General features: G+C 34.5%; 1 protein-coding gene across 13 annotated transcripts in view; it reads left to right on the top strand.

The window, feature by feature from the left end:
• The window catches only part of ERBIN (erbb2 interacting protein), a 125,524-nt gene that overhangs the window by 36,908 nt on the left and 74,786 nt on the right, over positions 1-13,830 (top strand). For 12 of the 13 annotated variants that reach the window (XM_087862117.1, XM_045794248.2, XM_045794247.2 and 9 more), the window contains 3 exons: positions 6,323-6,370; positions 10,182-10,379; positions 13,375-13,492. In XM_087862117.1, coding sequence (XP_087718243.1) covers positions 10,191-10,379; positions 13,375-13,492 — 307 coding nt within the window. In that variant the 5' untranslated portion in view covers positions 6,323-6,370; positions 10,182-10,190. Of the gene's footprint in view, positions 1-4,773; positions 4,848-6,322; positions 6,371-10,181; positions 10,380-13,374; positions 13,493-13,830 lie in introns of all 13 variants that reach the window. The other variant, XM_087862115.1, reaches the window with a different exon arrangement.

Below are 13,830 nucleotides of genomic sequence, written 5' to 3'. Positions count from 1 at the left end.
TGTGTGTGTGTGTGTGTGTGTGTGTGTGTGTGTGTGTATGTATGTATGTAACTTTTTGACCCCCTTTACCCATTTCTCCCCCCTACCCCACCCCATGCTTCTGGCAGCCACCAATCTGTTTTCTATATCTAGGAGGCTTTTTGGTTTGTTTTTAGATTCCACGTATAAGAAAAATAAAATGGTATTTGTCATTCTCTGTCTGACTTATTTAACTTAGCCTAATATCCATCCATCCAAGTTGTTGCAGATGGCAAGATCTCATTCTTTTTATGACTGAATCATATTTGTGTGTGTGTGCACTGCAGTGAACATGGAGGTACATATATCTTTATTGGTTAGTGTTTTTGTTTTCTTCAGATAAACACCCACAAATGGAATTGCTGGATCATATGGCTGGATTTTTTTTGGGGGGGGAGAGGGGAACCTCCATATTGTTTTACATAGTGGCTGCACCAATTTACATTCTCACTAAAAGTACAGAGGGGTTCCCTTTTCTCCACATATTCACCAATACTTGTTATTTCTCTTCTTTTTGATAATAGCCATTCTAAAATATGAGATGTGATATCTCATTGTTTTGATTTGCATTTCCCTGATGATTAGTGATGTTGAGCATCCTTTCATCTGTTGGCCATCTGTATGGTTTTTTTTTTTTTTTTTTTTGGAAAAGTGTCTATTTAGATCTTCCACCCATTTTTTTAATTGGATTTTTTTGTCATTAAGTTGTAAATGTTCTTTATGTATTTTGAATATTAGTCCCTTATGACTTGTATATATTTTCTCCCATTCTGTAGGTTACATTTTCCTTCTATTGATGGTTTCTTTTGCTGTACCAGAGGCTTATTTAGTATGATGTAGTCCTGCTTAACTTACTTTTGCTTTTGGTGTCAGATTCAAAAATCATTGCCAAGACCTACGTAAAGAATCTTACCTACCTGTGTTTTCTTGTATGAATTTTATGGTTTTAGGTCTTAGGTTCACCTTTTTTTTTTTTTTTAAGATTTTATTTATTTGCGAGAGAGAGCACACACAAGCTGGGGGACAGAGAGGGACAAGCGTACTCTGCTGAGTGCAGAGCATGACATGGGGCTCAATCTCATGGCCCTGAGATCATAACCTGAGCTGAAATCAAGAGTTGGACCCTTAACTGACCGAGCCACCCAGGCACCCCAGGTTCATCTCTTTAATCCATTTTTTTTTAAAGATTTTATTTATTTATTCGACAGAGAGAGACAGCCAGCGAGAGAGGGAACACAAGCAGGGGGAGTGGGAGAGGAAGAAGCAGGCTCATAGCGGAAGAGCCTGATGTGGGACTCGATCCCGCAAAGCCGGGATCACGCCCTGAGCGGAAGGCAGACGCTTAACCGCTGTGCCACCCAGGCGCCCCTCTTTAATCCATTTTGAGTTAATTTTTATGTATGATATAAGATAGCGGTCGAGTTTTCGTTCTTTTGCCTGTGACTTTAGTTTTCCTACTATCATTCATTGAAGGGACTGTCCTTTACCCCTTGTGTATCCTTGGCTCCTTTGCTGTAAATTAATTGACCATATTTTTTTTGAAAAGTGGTATTGGAATTTTGATAGGGATTGTATTGAATCTTTAGATTGCTTTGGGTAGTATAGACATTTTACTGTATTGATTCTTTCAGTTCATGAGTATGGAATAGCTTTTCATTTATTTGTGTCTTGAATTTCCTTCATTAATGTCTTACAGCCTTTAGAGTTTTCTATATATACTATTGTCATCTATAAATAGTGACAGTTTTACTTTTTCCTTTGCAGCTTGAATGCCTTTTACTTGTTTTTCTTGCCTAATTGCTCTGGCTAGGACTAGATAGCTTCACTGGTGAATATTCAAAGAAGACTTAATACTTATCCTTTTTAAACTCTTCCAAAAAAATAGAAGAGGAGGGAAGTCTTGCGAACTTACTTTATGAGGCTTTCACTACCTTGAGAGCAAAACCAGACAAAGATGCCACAAGAAAAGAAAATTACACAGCTATATTCCTGATAAACATGGATGAAAAATTCCTGAACAAAATATTAGCAAACTGAATTCAGTAGTGCATTAAAAGAATCATGTATCATGATCAAGTGAGATTTATTCCAGGGATTCAAGGATGGTTCAACATCCTTAAATCAGTCAGCATGATATATTGCATTAACAAAATGAAGGATAAAAATCATATAATCATCTTGGTAAATGTGGAAAAAGCATTTGACAAAAGTTCAATATCCAGTTATGATAAAAATTCTCAAGAAAGTGGGTATAGAAGGAACATATGTCAATGTAATAAAAGCCATATTTGACAAGCCCATAGCTAACATCCTACTCAGTGGTGCAAAGCTGAAAGCCTGGGGCGCCTGGGTGGCTTAGTTAAGCGTCTGCCTTTGGCTTGGGTCTTGATCCCAGGGCCCTGGGATTGAGCCCCACATTGGGCTCCCTGTTCATTAGAGAGCCTGCTTCTCCCTCTCCCTCTGTCTGCTGCTCCGCCTGCTTGTGCTCTCTTTCTCTGTGTCAAATAAATAAATAAAATCTTTAAAAAAAAAAAAAAGGCTGAAAGCCTTTCTTTTAAGATCAGGAACGATACAAGGGTGCCCACTCTTGCCACTTGCATTCACCATTGTCATTGCTGTTAGTCACAGAGATGTTTACAGTTTCCAAACTATAAGAATCTATTTCATCATGTAAGTAATTTGTAGAAATGTAAAAATGGAAATTTCTGCAAATGTGTCACGCTTTAGTAACTTGAATATGTATGTCTACTACTTTATTCGAAAGTTGGGTTAGTAGTGCCAATGTTGGAGAAAGTCTCAGCTTTCTACTGGATTAGAATCAGGCCAGTAGGGTTCAGACATTGTTGTTAGTCTTATAGCCCTTAGTGTGGAACTTAGCTGTTTGTTGCTGTATATGTTGTAGGCATAGCACATTTTATACATTCCGTTGCTGATTTTTGCCCTTCAGGATCACATGCTCTTACATAGCATTTATAATTTTTTTGTTGTATAAATTTCTTACCTTTCTATTCTTATTTTTTTGGCATATCAGTATTTTCATTGTTTACTATTCATGTACCTACCTGTAATGGGTTAATAGGGTCCATTAAATAACTCAGTACTAAGGACAGGTATACCAAATATAGATTAACAGACATTGTGATAGACATGATTAAACTAAAATGACCTTAAACAACCACTGAGTGTCAACTAATAGCTGTGGGCATGCCTGAGGAACCTTTGTTGTACGTTTTAACTCTTGAACTCATATAGAAAGATTGCTTCAACATTAAAATTTCTCTCAAATCTACTTGGGTATATCATACTGATAGGAAAATATACTGTATTTTTAGATCGATAGGGAAATATACTGTGTTTTTATAGTTGTTTCATTTATTTATTTATTTATTTATTTATTTATTTATTTATTTGAGACACAAAAACAAAGAGAGGCAGGCAGAGGGAGAGGGAGAAGCAGACTCCCGACTGAGCTGGGAGCCCAATGCTGGGCTCCATCGCAGGACCAGGAGGTCATGCCTTGAGCCAAACGCAGATATTTAACCATCTGAGCCACCCAGGTGCCCTGTAACATACTATATTTTTAAAAACCTTTATAGTGACTTCACTTTTCACTTGTTACAGTAATACCCAAGCTGAGAGTTTGTCAAAATAATAGTAGAGAATTGGGAGGGAGAAAAGGTGGTGGTTTGAGCATAAATAGAATAAGATCGACCATGTATTGATGATTGTTGAGAATGTTGGACAAAAAGAATTACATCTGCACTTTAAGATAGAGAATCTTGAGTTTTATATCTAATCTCTAAAATAAGAATCTCCAGAGGGGCACCTGGGTGGCTCAATTGGTTAAGCATCCAACTCTGGATTTTGGCTCAGGTCGTGATCTCTGGATCGTGAGATCAAGCCCTAAGTTAGGCTCCATGCTCAGGGTGGAGCCTGCTGGTCCTCTCCTTCTGCTCTTCCCCCCACTCTCACACTCACTCGCTTGCTTACTCTCTCAAATAAATAAACAAACAAACAAATAAAATCTTGGGGAAAAAAAGAATCTCTAGAAAGAAGGCACAGTAACCTGTATTTTTGAGAAATACCCTTTGTGAGTTTTATTTGGCTAGTTAAACCATTGCACCCAAGGTATGTTTTTTGTTTTCCTCCTCATGTACAGCTTTTTTATTGGTGGGACATCTTGCTAGGACAGTCTATGAATTGTTGCCCAAATCTCTTCATAAAAATTTACCAGTGGACTCTGCTAACTCGATTATTCCTATCTGTTTACAGATCAGATGTTGTGACTCCTGATTCATATTCTACTCTTGCTACTGCTCTATTTTTCTAATGTCTTTTATAGCTGAACTACCTGAATTATCTGTATTCTTGAATTGTTTTGTTTTGTTTCTACCACTCCACATTAAATGACCTTGTTAACAAGGTCATAGTCAATGACCTTTGCTACATAGTGGTAATTCCAAATTCTTATTAACATAGTTGATAACTTCTTCCTCCTTGAAACATTTTCACTTTATTTTTACAGTATCATTTTCTTTTCTTGACTCACTGACTGTTTCTTTTCAGTGTCCTTTTTGGTTCTATCCTTATTTTCTGACCTCTTAATTTTATATTTTGTATTTTTGTATTATCCCAGGGTTTAATCATTGAACCTATTCTCTTTTGTGTCTATGCTCATGCTCTTCATGCTTTCATGTAATTTCATTGCTTTAACTAACATCTCTAAACAGATGACTTGCAAATTTTTATCCTCAGCTTAGATCTGTCCCCACATCTCTGAATGCCCATATTCAGCTGCCTACCAAAGATCCTGCTAGGACATCTTTCAGGTATTTTAAACTACCATTTCTAAATACAGTTTTCACATATCTCTTCTCTCCAACCTGCTCTTCCATTGCCATGTTCTGTTTCAGCCTATTGGCAATTCCATTCTACCAGATTATTACTTATGTAGGAGTATGTTGAATAATTTCATGACCATCTCTGTTTGCTATATGCACAGGTATTTTTTGTGGCATGTATTATATGTAGAATTTGTGGGGAAGGTTAAACAACTCAGTAGTACTGAAACCATTTGGCAAAGAGAAAAATAACCCAATAAATTTAGGGTAATTGTAAAATTTTGAAGTATTAATATTAATATTTATTAATATTACCGAAATTTTTAATAAAAAGATTATGATGTGTATACTTTTTATTAATGTTACTGTTTTGGGTTTAGGCTGTTTCACTTTGTAATATGTAGTACGTAAATTCCACTTTGTAATATGTCTGTAGGTACAGAAAACTTCACGATGGTTTAAATAAATGGGGAATTTAGTTTTCTTACATACCAAGAAATCCAGAAGAAGGCAGCAGTTAACATTGGTCCAGTTGCTCAGCAGTGCTTTTAGAGATCCCCAACTTGTTTTGTTTTTCTACTTTGTCAGCCTTATTAGTTGTTTTTTAATACTCACACTTGTTGACTTATGGTCATAGGATTGTTGTTGCAGCAGTAAACATGTTTACATCTATCCCTGGATAAGGAAAACAAATGTTTGCCCATAACCAACCCCATTCCATCCCCAAAGCAGACTTAATATGTCACTGATCTCAACTGTGTCCTCCAACCCCTTGAGCCTTTCAATTCTGGATATTTAGCTGGGTCCATTACCGCCCCAGAGAAAGTAAAATTTCCATAAAGGGAAGAATAGAATCTGATCAGCCGTTACCGTTGTCTGCTTCACAGAACCATCCGAAACTATGAAATTTAGGGGGCCTGGGTGGCTCAGTTGGTTAACCATCAGACTCCTGGTTTTGGCTCAGGTCATGATCTTGCAGTCATGAGATTGAGCCCCAAGTCGGACCTTACGCTCAGCACAGAGTCTGCTTCAGATTCTCTCTCCCTCTATCTTTCTCCCTCAGCCTGCTCGCTCTGACTTGCTCTCTCTCAAATAAATAAATAAAATCTTTTTTAAAAAACTACTAAATTTAAATATAATTGGTGATTTGAATTTATCTGCTTGGAAGAACTTTATTATTTCTCAGTAGGTTCAAATAAATGGGGTTTTAATGTTAGGTGGGTATTATTTGATCTAGATGAGGGTTCACCATAGCTTATGAATATATTAAAAACAATCCAGTGACTGGTTAAGAAGCTAGCTATGTATTTAGAAGTTAGCATATTTGTGTGTTTACAGTAGTGAGTTTTTGAGAATTATAATTTACATTTTGAGGCAAATAAGAATTTAAAAGAGATGATCGCTTAAAGTCATAAAGATCTATTTTTATTGTTAATTTTGTTTCTTTATTTTGGTTTCCACAGAATGTTGGCTCAATTAAGAAACATCAGGGAGATAAATTCAACCCAGTGGTAAGTAGCTTTAATTTCTTTTTTTTAGAAAGTGTCTGGCTTAATGTTATGCCTTTTTTTTCTTAGTTGACTTCTCTTTCTCCATTTTATAACAATATTTTTATGTCTCCCGTGTTAAGTCTGGTTAATAAAGTGGCTCTTACTTAATCATAACAGTAAAATTCTAATGAACATTCCCCATGTTGATCACTTCCTTTTGAGAACAGGCCAGGCTTCCTTTGGTTTACTTCCGTATAAAATTGTGTAACGGAGGATCTCTTTGGTTGTTATTATGCATTTATTTCTCTTTCATACGGTATTTTCCTCCTGTACCCTCAATAATCAAGTTCCCCCTCCTTTCTTATCAATCAGCAGTTTTAGTCTGCTAAATTAGGGTCCATTTTTATATTGGCTTGGGGCCCACTGAATTTAATCAAAGATCTGAACTGTTCTCTTCATAGCCTCTGTCAACAGGAAATTTTTACTTAAGATGTAAACTGTTTGCTAGAGTATCTAATTTCCTTTTCTGAATTCATTGTCTCTTCTGAGAAGTTTTACAATTTCTGACCATCTGTTTGCAACATGATGTGTTTATGGTTATCACTACAAAAAAAAACCTTGGAGGTTATCTTAGCTTTATTAACAATTACTCTGTCTTGTAAATTGCCTTATGCTTCAAGTGTGCTGCACAGATGATAACATCTAAAACAAATACACTCTTCTAAATTACGTATATTTGGTAGTAAACATTCCATGCCCTTTATTCTCAGCTAGTAATTATACTCCCAAATCCATTTTGATTCAGGAATTTTTAGGCCGTATCTTTCAAGTTCTTGGGTACTGTCATATAAATATAAGCATACAATGTTTATAATTTGATGAACCAGAATATTTTCAGACATCGAACCAACACCGTCCCACAGAACTTTTTGTACCGATAGAAAAGTTCTCTGTCTTCTCTTACTAAGTATTGTAGCCACTAGCACACATGGTGCTGTTGAGCTTTTAAAATGGGCTTAGAGTGAGAAACTAGATGTTTAATTTTATTTGATCTAAATTGAATTTTAAGTTAAAAGTGGTTTAATTAAAATGGGCACATGTCTAGTGGCTACCATATTGGATGTTTTTAAGTGTCCTCTTAACCCATCATCAGTTGAAATCTTAGAATCTCTTGACGTTGAAATCTTAGAATCTCTTGAGCAAGAAATTTCATATTCATTTTTGGAATCTTTTATTTTGGGCATCTCAAATACACACGGATAAGCTAAATTCCCCCTTAGCAATGAAATTCTTATTAGATCAACAAAACTGTGTATTCTTATAAGTAAAACACACTTACATATAAATAAGGATTACTAATTAACGTTCAGTAAACTTTTTTGGATATTTCTTTGTTGACGAAGTTTTTTTGTTTTTGTTGAAGTACAATGGCCATACACATTATATTAGGTCAGGAGTACAACATAATGATGATTCAGTATATGTATGTATTGCTAAGTGTCCACAACAATAAATCTAATTAACATCCATCACCGTATGTAGTTTGAAATTGTTTTTCTTGGAATGAGAACTTTTAAGATCTCCTCTTTTAGCAATTTTCAAATATGTGGTACAATATTATTACTATTAACTGAAATCACCATGTTATGTGTTATATTCCCGTAAGACAAAGATTTTATGTAGAAACTTTTATGTTTGACGTCGTAGTGTAGGGAAGGAAGGATTTTTCCTTGACCTTTTTAGGGTCTTTGGCTGGGTCTGAAGACTAACGTGACAAAAACAGTTTAACAGGAGAAAGCATGCAAATTTATTTCAGATAAATTTTAAGAAGCACAGGAGCCTTTATGAGGGGTAAGGATGTAAAGAAACCATTAAAACTTAGCATATTTATGCTAGATTTGATGAAGAGTGTAGACTTGTACAGATACGATAGGTCAGAGTATGAGTTAAGTGTAGTAAACTGGGGGAAGTTTAGTAAAGCCCATTTATTAGGATTCTTCTCCATTCTTGAGAGATTGGGGTGTTCTTTTCCTCCCCAGATATAAGGAAGGCACATCTCACATGAGGATTTTATGACCTATTTCAGTGGAGAAGTAAAAGGGGAGGCCAGCATGACCTCCTGCTTCTGCTGTTTTCTCACATTCTTTCAGTTGAAAGTATTCGGTATGTGAAGGTACCATACTTTGGAGTAGTGCGTTCTGAACCACTTCAGTGTTTTAATTTTGTAAACCCTAAAGAAGTGCCTAAAAGGCCTATTGATATTTTGATCATTTTGAGAACCTGAGTTCAAGTATATCCTTATGTATTGAGAAGTAGTATAATGCAGTAAGAGCACAGAATCAGTTTCTTTATGGAAAAATAGGGATAATAGTACATGTCTTAGATATACGAGGATGAAATGAGAATATACATGTATTTTATCTAAAAAACTTAGCACAGCGCCTGGCACATGCTGATTGACTAAGAATAGTCTTATTTTTAAAAAGATTGCAAGGGAAATACTTAGTTGTCAAACACCTTAAGAATATCATATAATTTGAAATAGAAGTTGGTAGCAGTGCCTTGCAGAGCCATATTGAAGCCTGAGGCAAAAGAAAAAAATTGGTAATACCAATCCTGTCTTTATTTAAGAATTAGTCATTTTGTTCATAAACAGATTATTTTTCAGTGATTTTAATTTTAAAAATAATGCATTAAAATATTTGATTACTGAGTTTTTTGGTGCTTCCTTCTATTTTGTGCTTGAGGCAGTTTCCCTCACTGGCTTCAACATAGTCTTGGTCCTGGTTAGAAGTATTGTTACTCTACTTGTCTTGTGATTAAGGCAAGGATTTATATTTTACAAAGAGTTGTTAACTGATTAGCAGTCATTCTTATTTATTGAAGTAGGCTTTTCTTTGGTAATATATTCTTAGACTAGTTGGAATTAACCTATGGATAGGTTAAAATTAGCCTGGAGAATTTTCACTAATTCAGAATTAAACCTTTCTCCCATTTAATTTGAAACAGTGAAGTCTGTATGTACTTTATTGAAGCAAGTTTATTCTCTAATGTGTAACCTTACACAAATATAGGACCTATAAGCTCTTCAGAAAAATTAAAAGACCAATATTTAATTGAAACAAAATACCCTTAGCATGTATTAAAATTTTGATGTGGAAGAGCCTTGGAAAGTTAAAGGGGTGATGATTCTGATGGCTCATTAACGGAGACCTGAAAATATCTTTGCAATTCTACTACCTACTCAAAACTGGGTATAGTTAAATTCTTTTTTTTTTTAATATATATATATATATATAAATTTATTTATTTGAGAGAGAGAAAGAGAATATGAAAAGGGGGAGCAGAAGGAGAGGGACAAGCAGATCCCCTGCTGAGTAGGGAGCCCAACATGGGGCTCTGTCATGACCTGAGCGAGCAAAGGCAGATGCTTAACCAACTGAGCAACCCAGGCGCCCCCAAATTCTTAATTAAAAAATAGCTCTTACCCAGATATTAAAGAAATATCTTTGTTGCATTAGGGTTTTTCTAGTTTAGAGTAAGCAAGACTCATAAAGCATGATTCTTATAGAAGCATATAAATAGGTATTTAATATCATTTTTTAAAGTATAGAAGTACTTGAGTTTCATTTGAAATTCAGTATATATAAATTTATATAAATTTTGACAGTAAAACAATGTTTAAATGTATTCCATTGGATGAGTATAAAGAAGGAGGTACTTATCTTTGATATATAGATTGTGATAAAGGAATTTTAATTATTTTTTTTGAAAAATTTTTGGTTATAATATGTATGTTTTAACTAAATTTATTTTTATTTGAATATTGCAGTGTCTAAAAATGACTACAAAACGAAGTTTGTTTGTGCGGTTGGTACCATGTCGTTGTCTACGAGGGGAAGAGGAGACTGTCACTACTCTTGATTATTCTCATTGCAGTTTGGAACAGGTTCCCAAAGAGATTTTTACTTTTGAGAAAACTTTGGAGGAGCTCTATTTAGATGCTAATCAGATTGAAGAGCTTCCAAAGGTATGTTAATACTGTCTTTAAAGAATTGTCTTTGGTTATTTTTATGCAAGAAATTTTGATATCCCCACTGTTGCCATAATGCTGCCAATATATTTGTGTTTCCATTGTTTCCTTTTTTTTTTTTTTTTGGTTTAATTTTATCTTGTGGTGTACAACAGAATCAAAAAAATTTTTTTAAAGATTTGTTTGAGAGTGAGAGAGCATGTGAGCAGAAGAGGGGCAGAGGGAGAGCGTGAAAGAATCTCAGGTACTGTCTGTGCTGAGCGTGGAGCCCTACAGAGGGCTCGATCTCACAACCCTAAGATCCGGACCTGAGCCAAAACCAAGAGAGTCAGATGCTTAACCAGCTGCACTACCAGGCACCCCCAGAATTTTTTAAAATAGAATTTTAATCTTTGTTTCTTCAAGCTAATTGCTTGAGTGAGCAAGTAAGTTAAAATTTTATATTTAATGTCCACTTTTTATGGACATTAAATATGTTTGGTAAGACTACACGATTTCTGCAGCCAATAATAGATTTAGCTAGACAAAAATTGAAATTCATGTTTTCTTTTTCTAGTTTTCGTAAGACATTGGTCTACATTATTGTAATTGAGAAGAATAAATTGTCCTTTTGGTTGGCACCTAATAATTTTATTATTAAGCAGGTTTTTAGAGGTAGTATTCTGTTTGCCCCATTTCAGTTGGTTTGGAAAGGTTTTGGAGGATGTAACATTTCTGAAATCTAAGAAAAACTAGAAGGAGGAAAGTTGTTTTGTTGCCATGAAATATCCTCACATTATCAGTTCCTTTGCTAAAATTTTTCAGTGGCTACTTTTTTTTTCCTTAAAAATCCTTCTTCATTCTCAGTTCATTTTCTTATTTATTATGGAAAAGCTGCAGTACCTTTTTTTTTTCTCCCAAATTTTTATTTAAATTCTAGTTAGTTAACATCTAGTGTAATACTGGTTTCATGTAATACATCTAGTGTACTACTGGTTTCAGGAGTAGAATTTAGTGATTCATCACTTACGTATAATATCCAGTGCTCAACATGAGAAGTTCCTTCCTTAATACCCGTCACCCATTTAGCCTATCCCCACCCATCTCCCCTCCAGCAACTCTCAGTTTGTGCAGTAGTTGTAATTTGTTAGAATGTTTTACTACTCATACAGTAGTGTTTATCAAAACTGGATGGAGATGTGTTCATGGCTCATAAATATATGTGTGGCATTTCCAAAAAATGAACTATTATTTGCCCTGGTGGATTTAGAAAATAAAAATAGAGAACATCCAGTTAAATTATAATTTTTAGATGAATAATGAATATTTTTTTAGTATAAGTGTGTTTTATGCAGTAAATAGGACATACTTCTACTAAAAATTACTCATTATTGGGGCACCTGGGTGGCTCAGTTGGTTAAGTACCTGCCTTCAGCTCAGGTCATGATCCCAGAATCCTGGGATCAAGCCTCCCCCCCTGCTCAGTGGGGAGCCTGCTTCTCCCTCTCCCGCTCCCCCTGCTTGTGCTCTCTCTGTCATATAAATAAATAAAATATTTTTAAAAAATTATTCATTTTTTATCTGAAATCCAAATTTAATCAGGCATCCTGTATTTCATCTGGCGACCCTAACTGAAACAGAACGGAAAGTACAGTGTGTTGCATATATCCATTGCTGCATGAAATATATGTGTTAAGTTTCTGTGTCTGTGTGTATACATACTGGGTGGCAGTGCTTTGAAAAAGACTTTTCCTTTGGTGGCTAGTAGTAAAAGCATTTGGAAAGCCAGTGCCATCCAGGGTTGTCTTATAAAGAAATCTATATATGGCTGTGGGTAAAATATTAAAGATTGTGGGTTGCATACTTATGAATTACTTCCCTAGGTTGTAATAAGGTGCTTTGTAATTACTGTTTCCTTATATATTGTTCTTTAGAAAGTAATTTACTTAGGTTGTTCTGGAGAACTTGGAAGTCTAAGATTAGTCCCTTTCTGTAATAAGCACTATTAGGGTCTCAGCCTGGTGATTGAGTAGAAAAGAGAGAGGTTTGCTGTGATAGTGCAGATAACTGAATCACTTACACTTCTTTCAGTTTTTGGAAGAATGCTCTTCTTAAAAAGGGCTTATTCAGAGTCATCCTGATAAACAGTTTTTTGTTTGGTTTTCTAAACACTTTGCTTTTTAGAAACAGTTTCAGATTCATAGCAAAATTGAGATTTCTCATATACCTACACTATCCCCACACATGCATAGCTTCCCCATTGTCAACATCTCTGTCAGAGTGGTACTTATATTGAAATTGATGAACCTATGTTGAAAAATTATCATCACCCAAAGTACATAGTTTATAGTATGGTTCACGCTTGGTGTTGTACATTATATGAGTCTGGACAAATGTATAATGAAATGTATCCATGACTTGGTATCATACAGAGTATTTTCATTGCCCTAAAAATTCTCTGTGCTCCATACAGTTTTTTGGTATGGAATGTAGAAGTGACCCATTTACCAACACTTTTGGTTAAATATATTTTATTTTAAATACATTTTGTTATTGTGATTTTAGCATAGGAATGTATTTGTTCCTTTATTTTTTTTGTCCTCCCAAATCAGAATTAAATATTTTCAGTCCTTCTAAGTCAATTGTACATATTTGGGTTTAATTTATGTAAATTTTCATTTTGGAATAAGGGTGCCTGAAATACAAGTTCCAAAGTTTGCCATATTTAATAGCCACTTATTTTTTACTACTTTAACAAAGAATACAACATATAGTTATTCTTACTGAGTGCATTTTGCTTGGGGCAGAAGTAAGAGGATGTAAATGATTAAGTAGTTCAATTGTGTTCAGATCCATAATAGCATGAAACAATAAGAGATCTTTTCTGGTATTTATGTAAGTATAATTCATTCAGTTTAACCACACTAATAATATTTATTTGTTTAAAGGTTAATAAATGAAATATTTAGGGAAACTTAAATAATCAAAATCCTTTCTTCTCTTGTTTCAATAGCAACTTTTTAACTGTCAGTCTCTACACAAACTGAGTTTGCCAGACAATGATTTAACAACATTACCAGCATCTATTGCAAATCTCATTAATCTCAGGGAACTGGATGTCAGCAAGAATGGTAAGATTTTTTCCCCTGGCTTTCTGTACTTAGGAACATGTAATTTTATTACAATTTCTATTGTGTGTTAACAAACAAAAATACAAAATTAAAAAGTGTTATCATATTAACTTTCATATATATAAAACTTATACATACAATAGTTTAAAGCAATGTGGAGATAAATGCAAAAACTTTTAAATGACCTTTTAATTAAAATGCTGTGGATACATGCATGTATATACTTATGTATCCTTAAGTTTATGTATTTATATATATTCATTGTCCTATTGTTTGTAATGATGAGAAACTATTAACTGTAGTGTCCACTGTTGATTATGCTATTTATATATAGCCAC

The sequence above is a fragment of the Ursus americanus genome, chromosome 5 (genome assembly GCF_024610735.1).
Source record: "Ursus americanus isolate L20-20 chromosome 5, mUrsAme1.1.p, whole genome shotgun sequence".
NCBI lineage: Eukaryota > Metazoa > Chordata > Mammalia > Carnivora > Ursidae > Ursus > Ursus americanus.
Note: the sequence above shows the minus strand (reverse complement) of the source record. Positions and strands in the feature narration are given on the sequence as shown.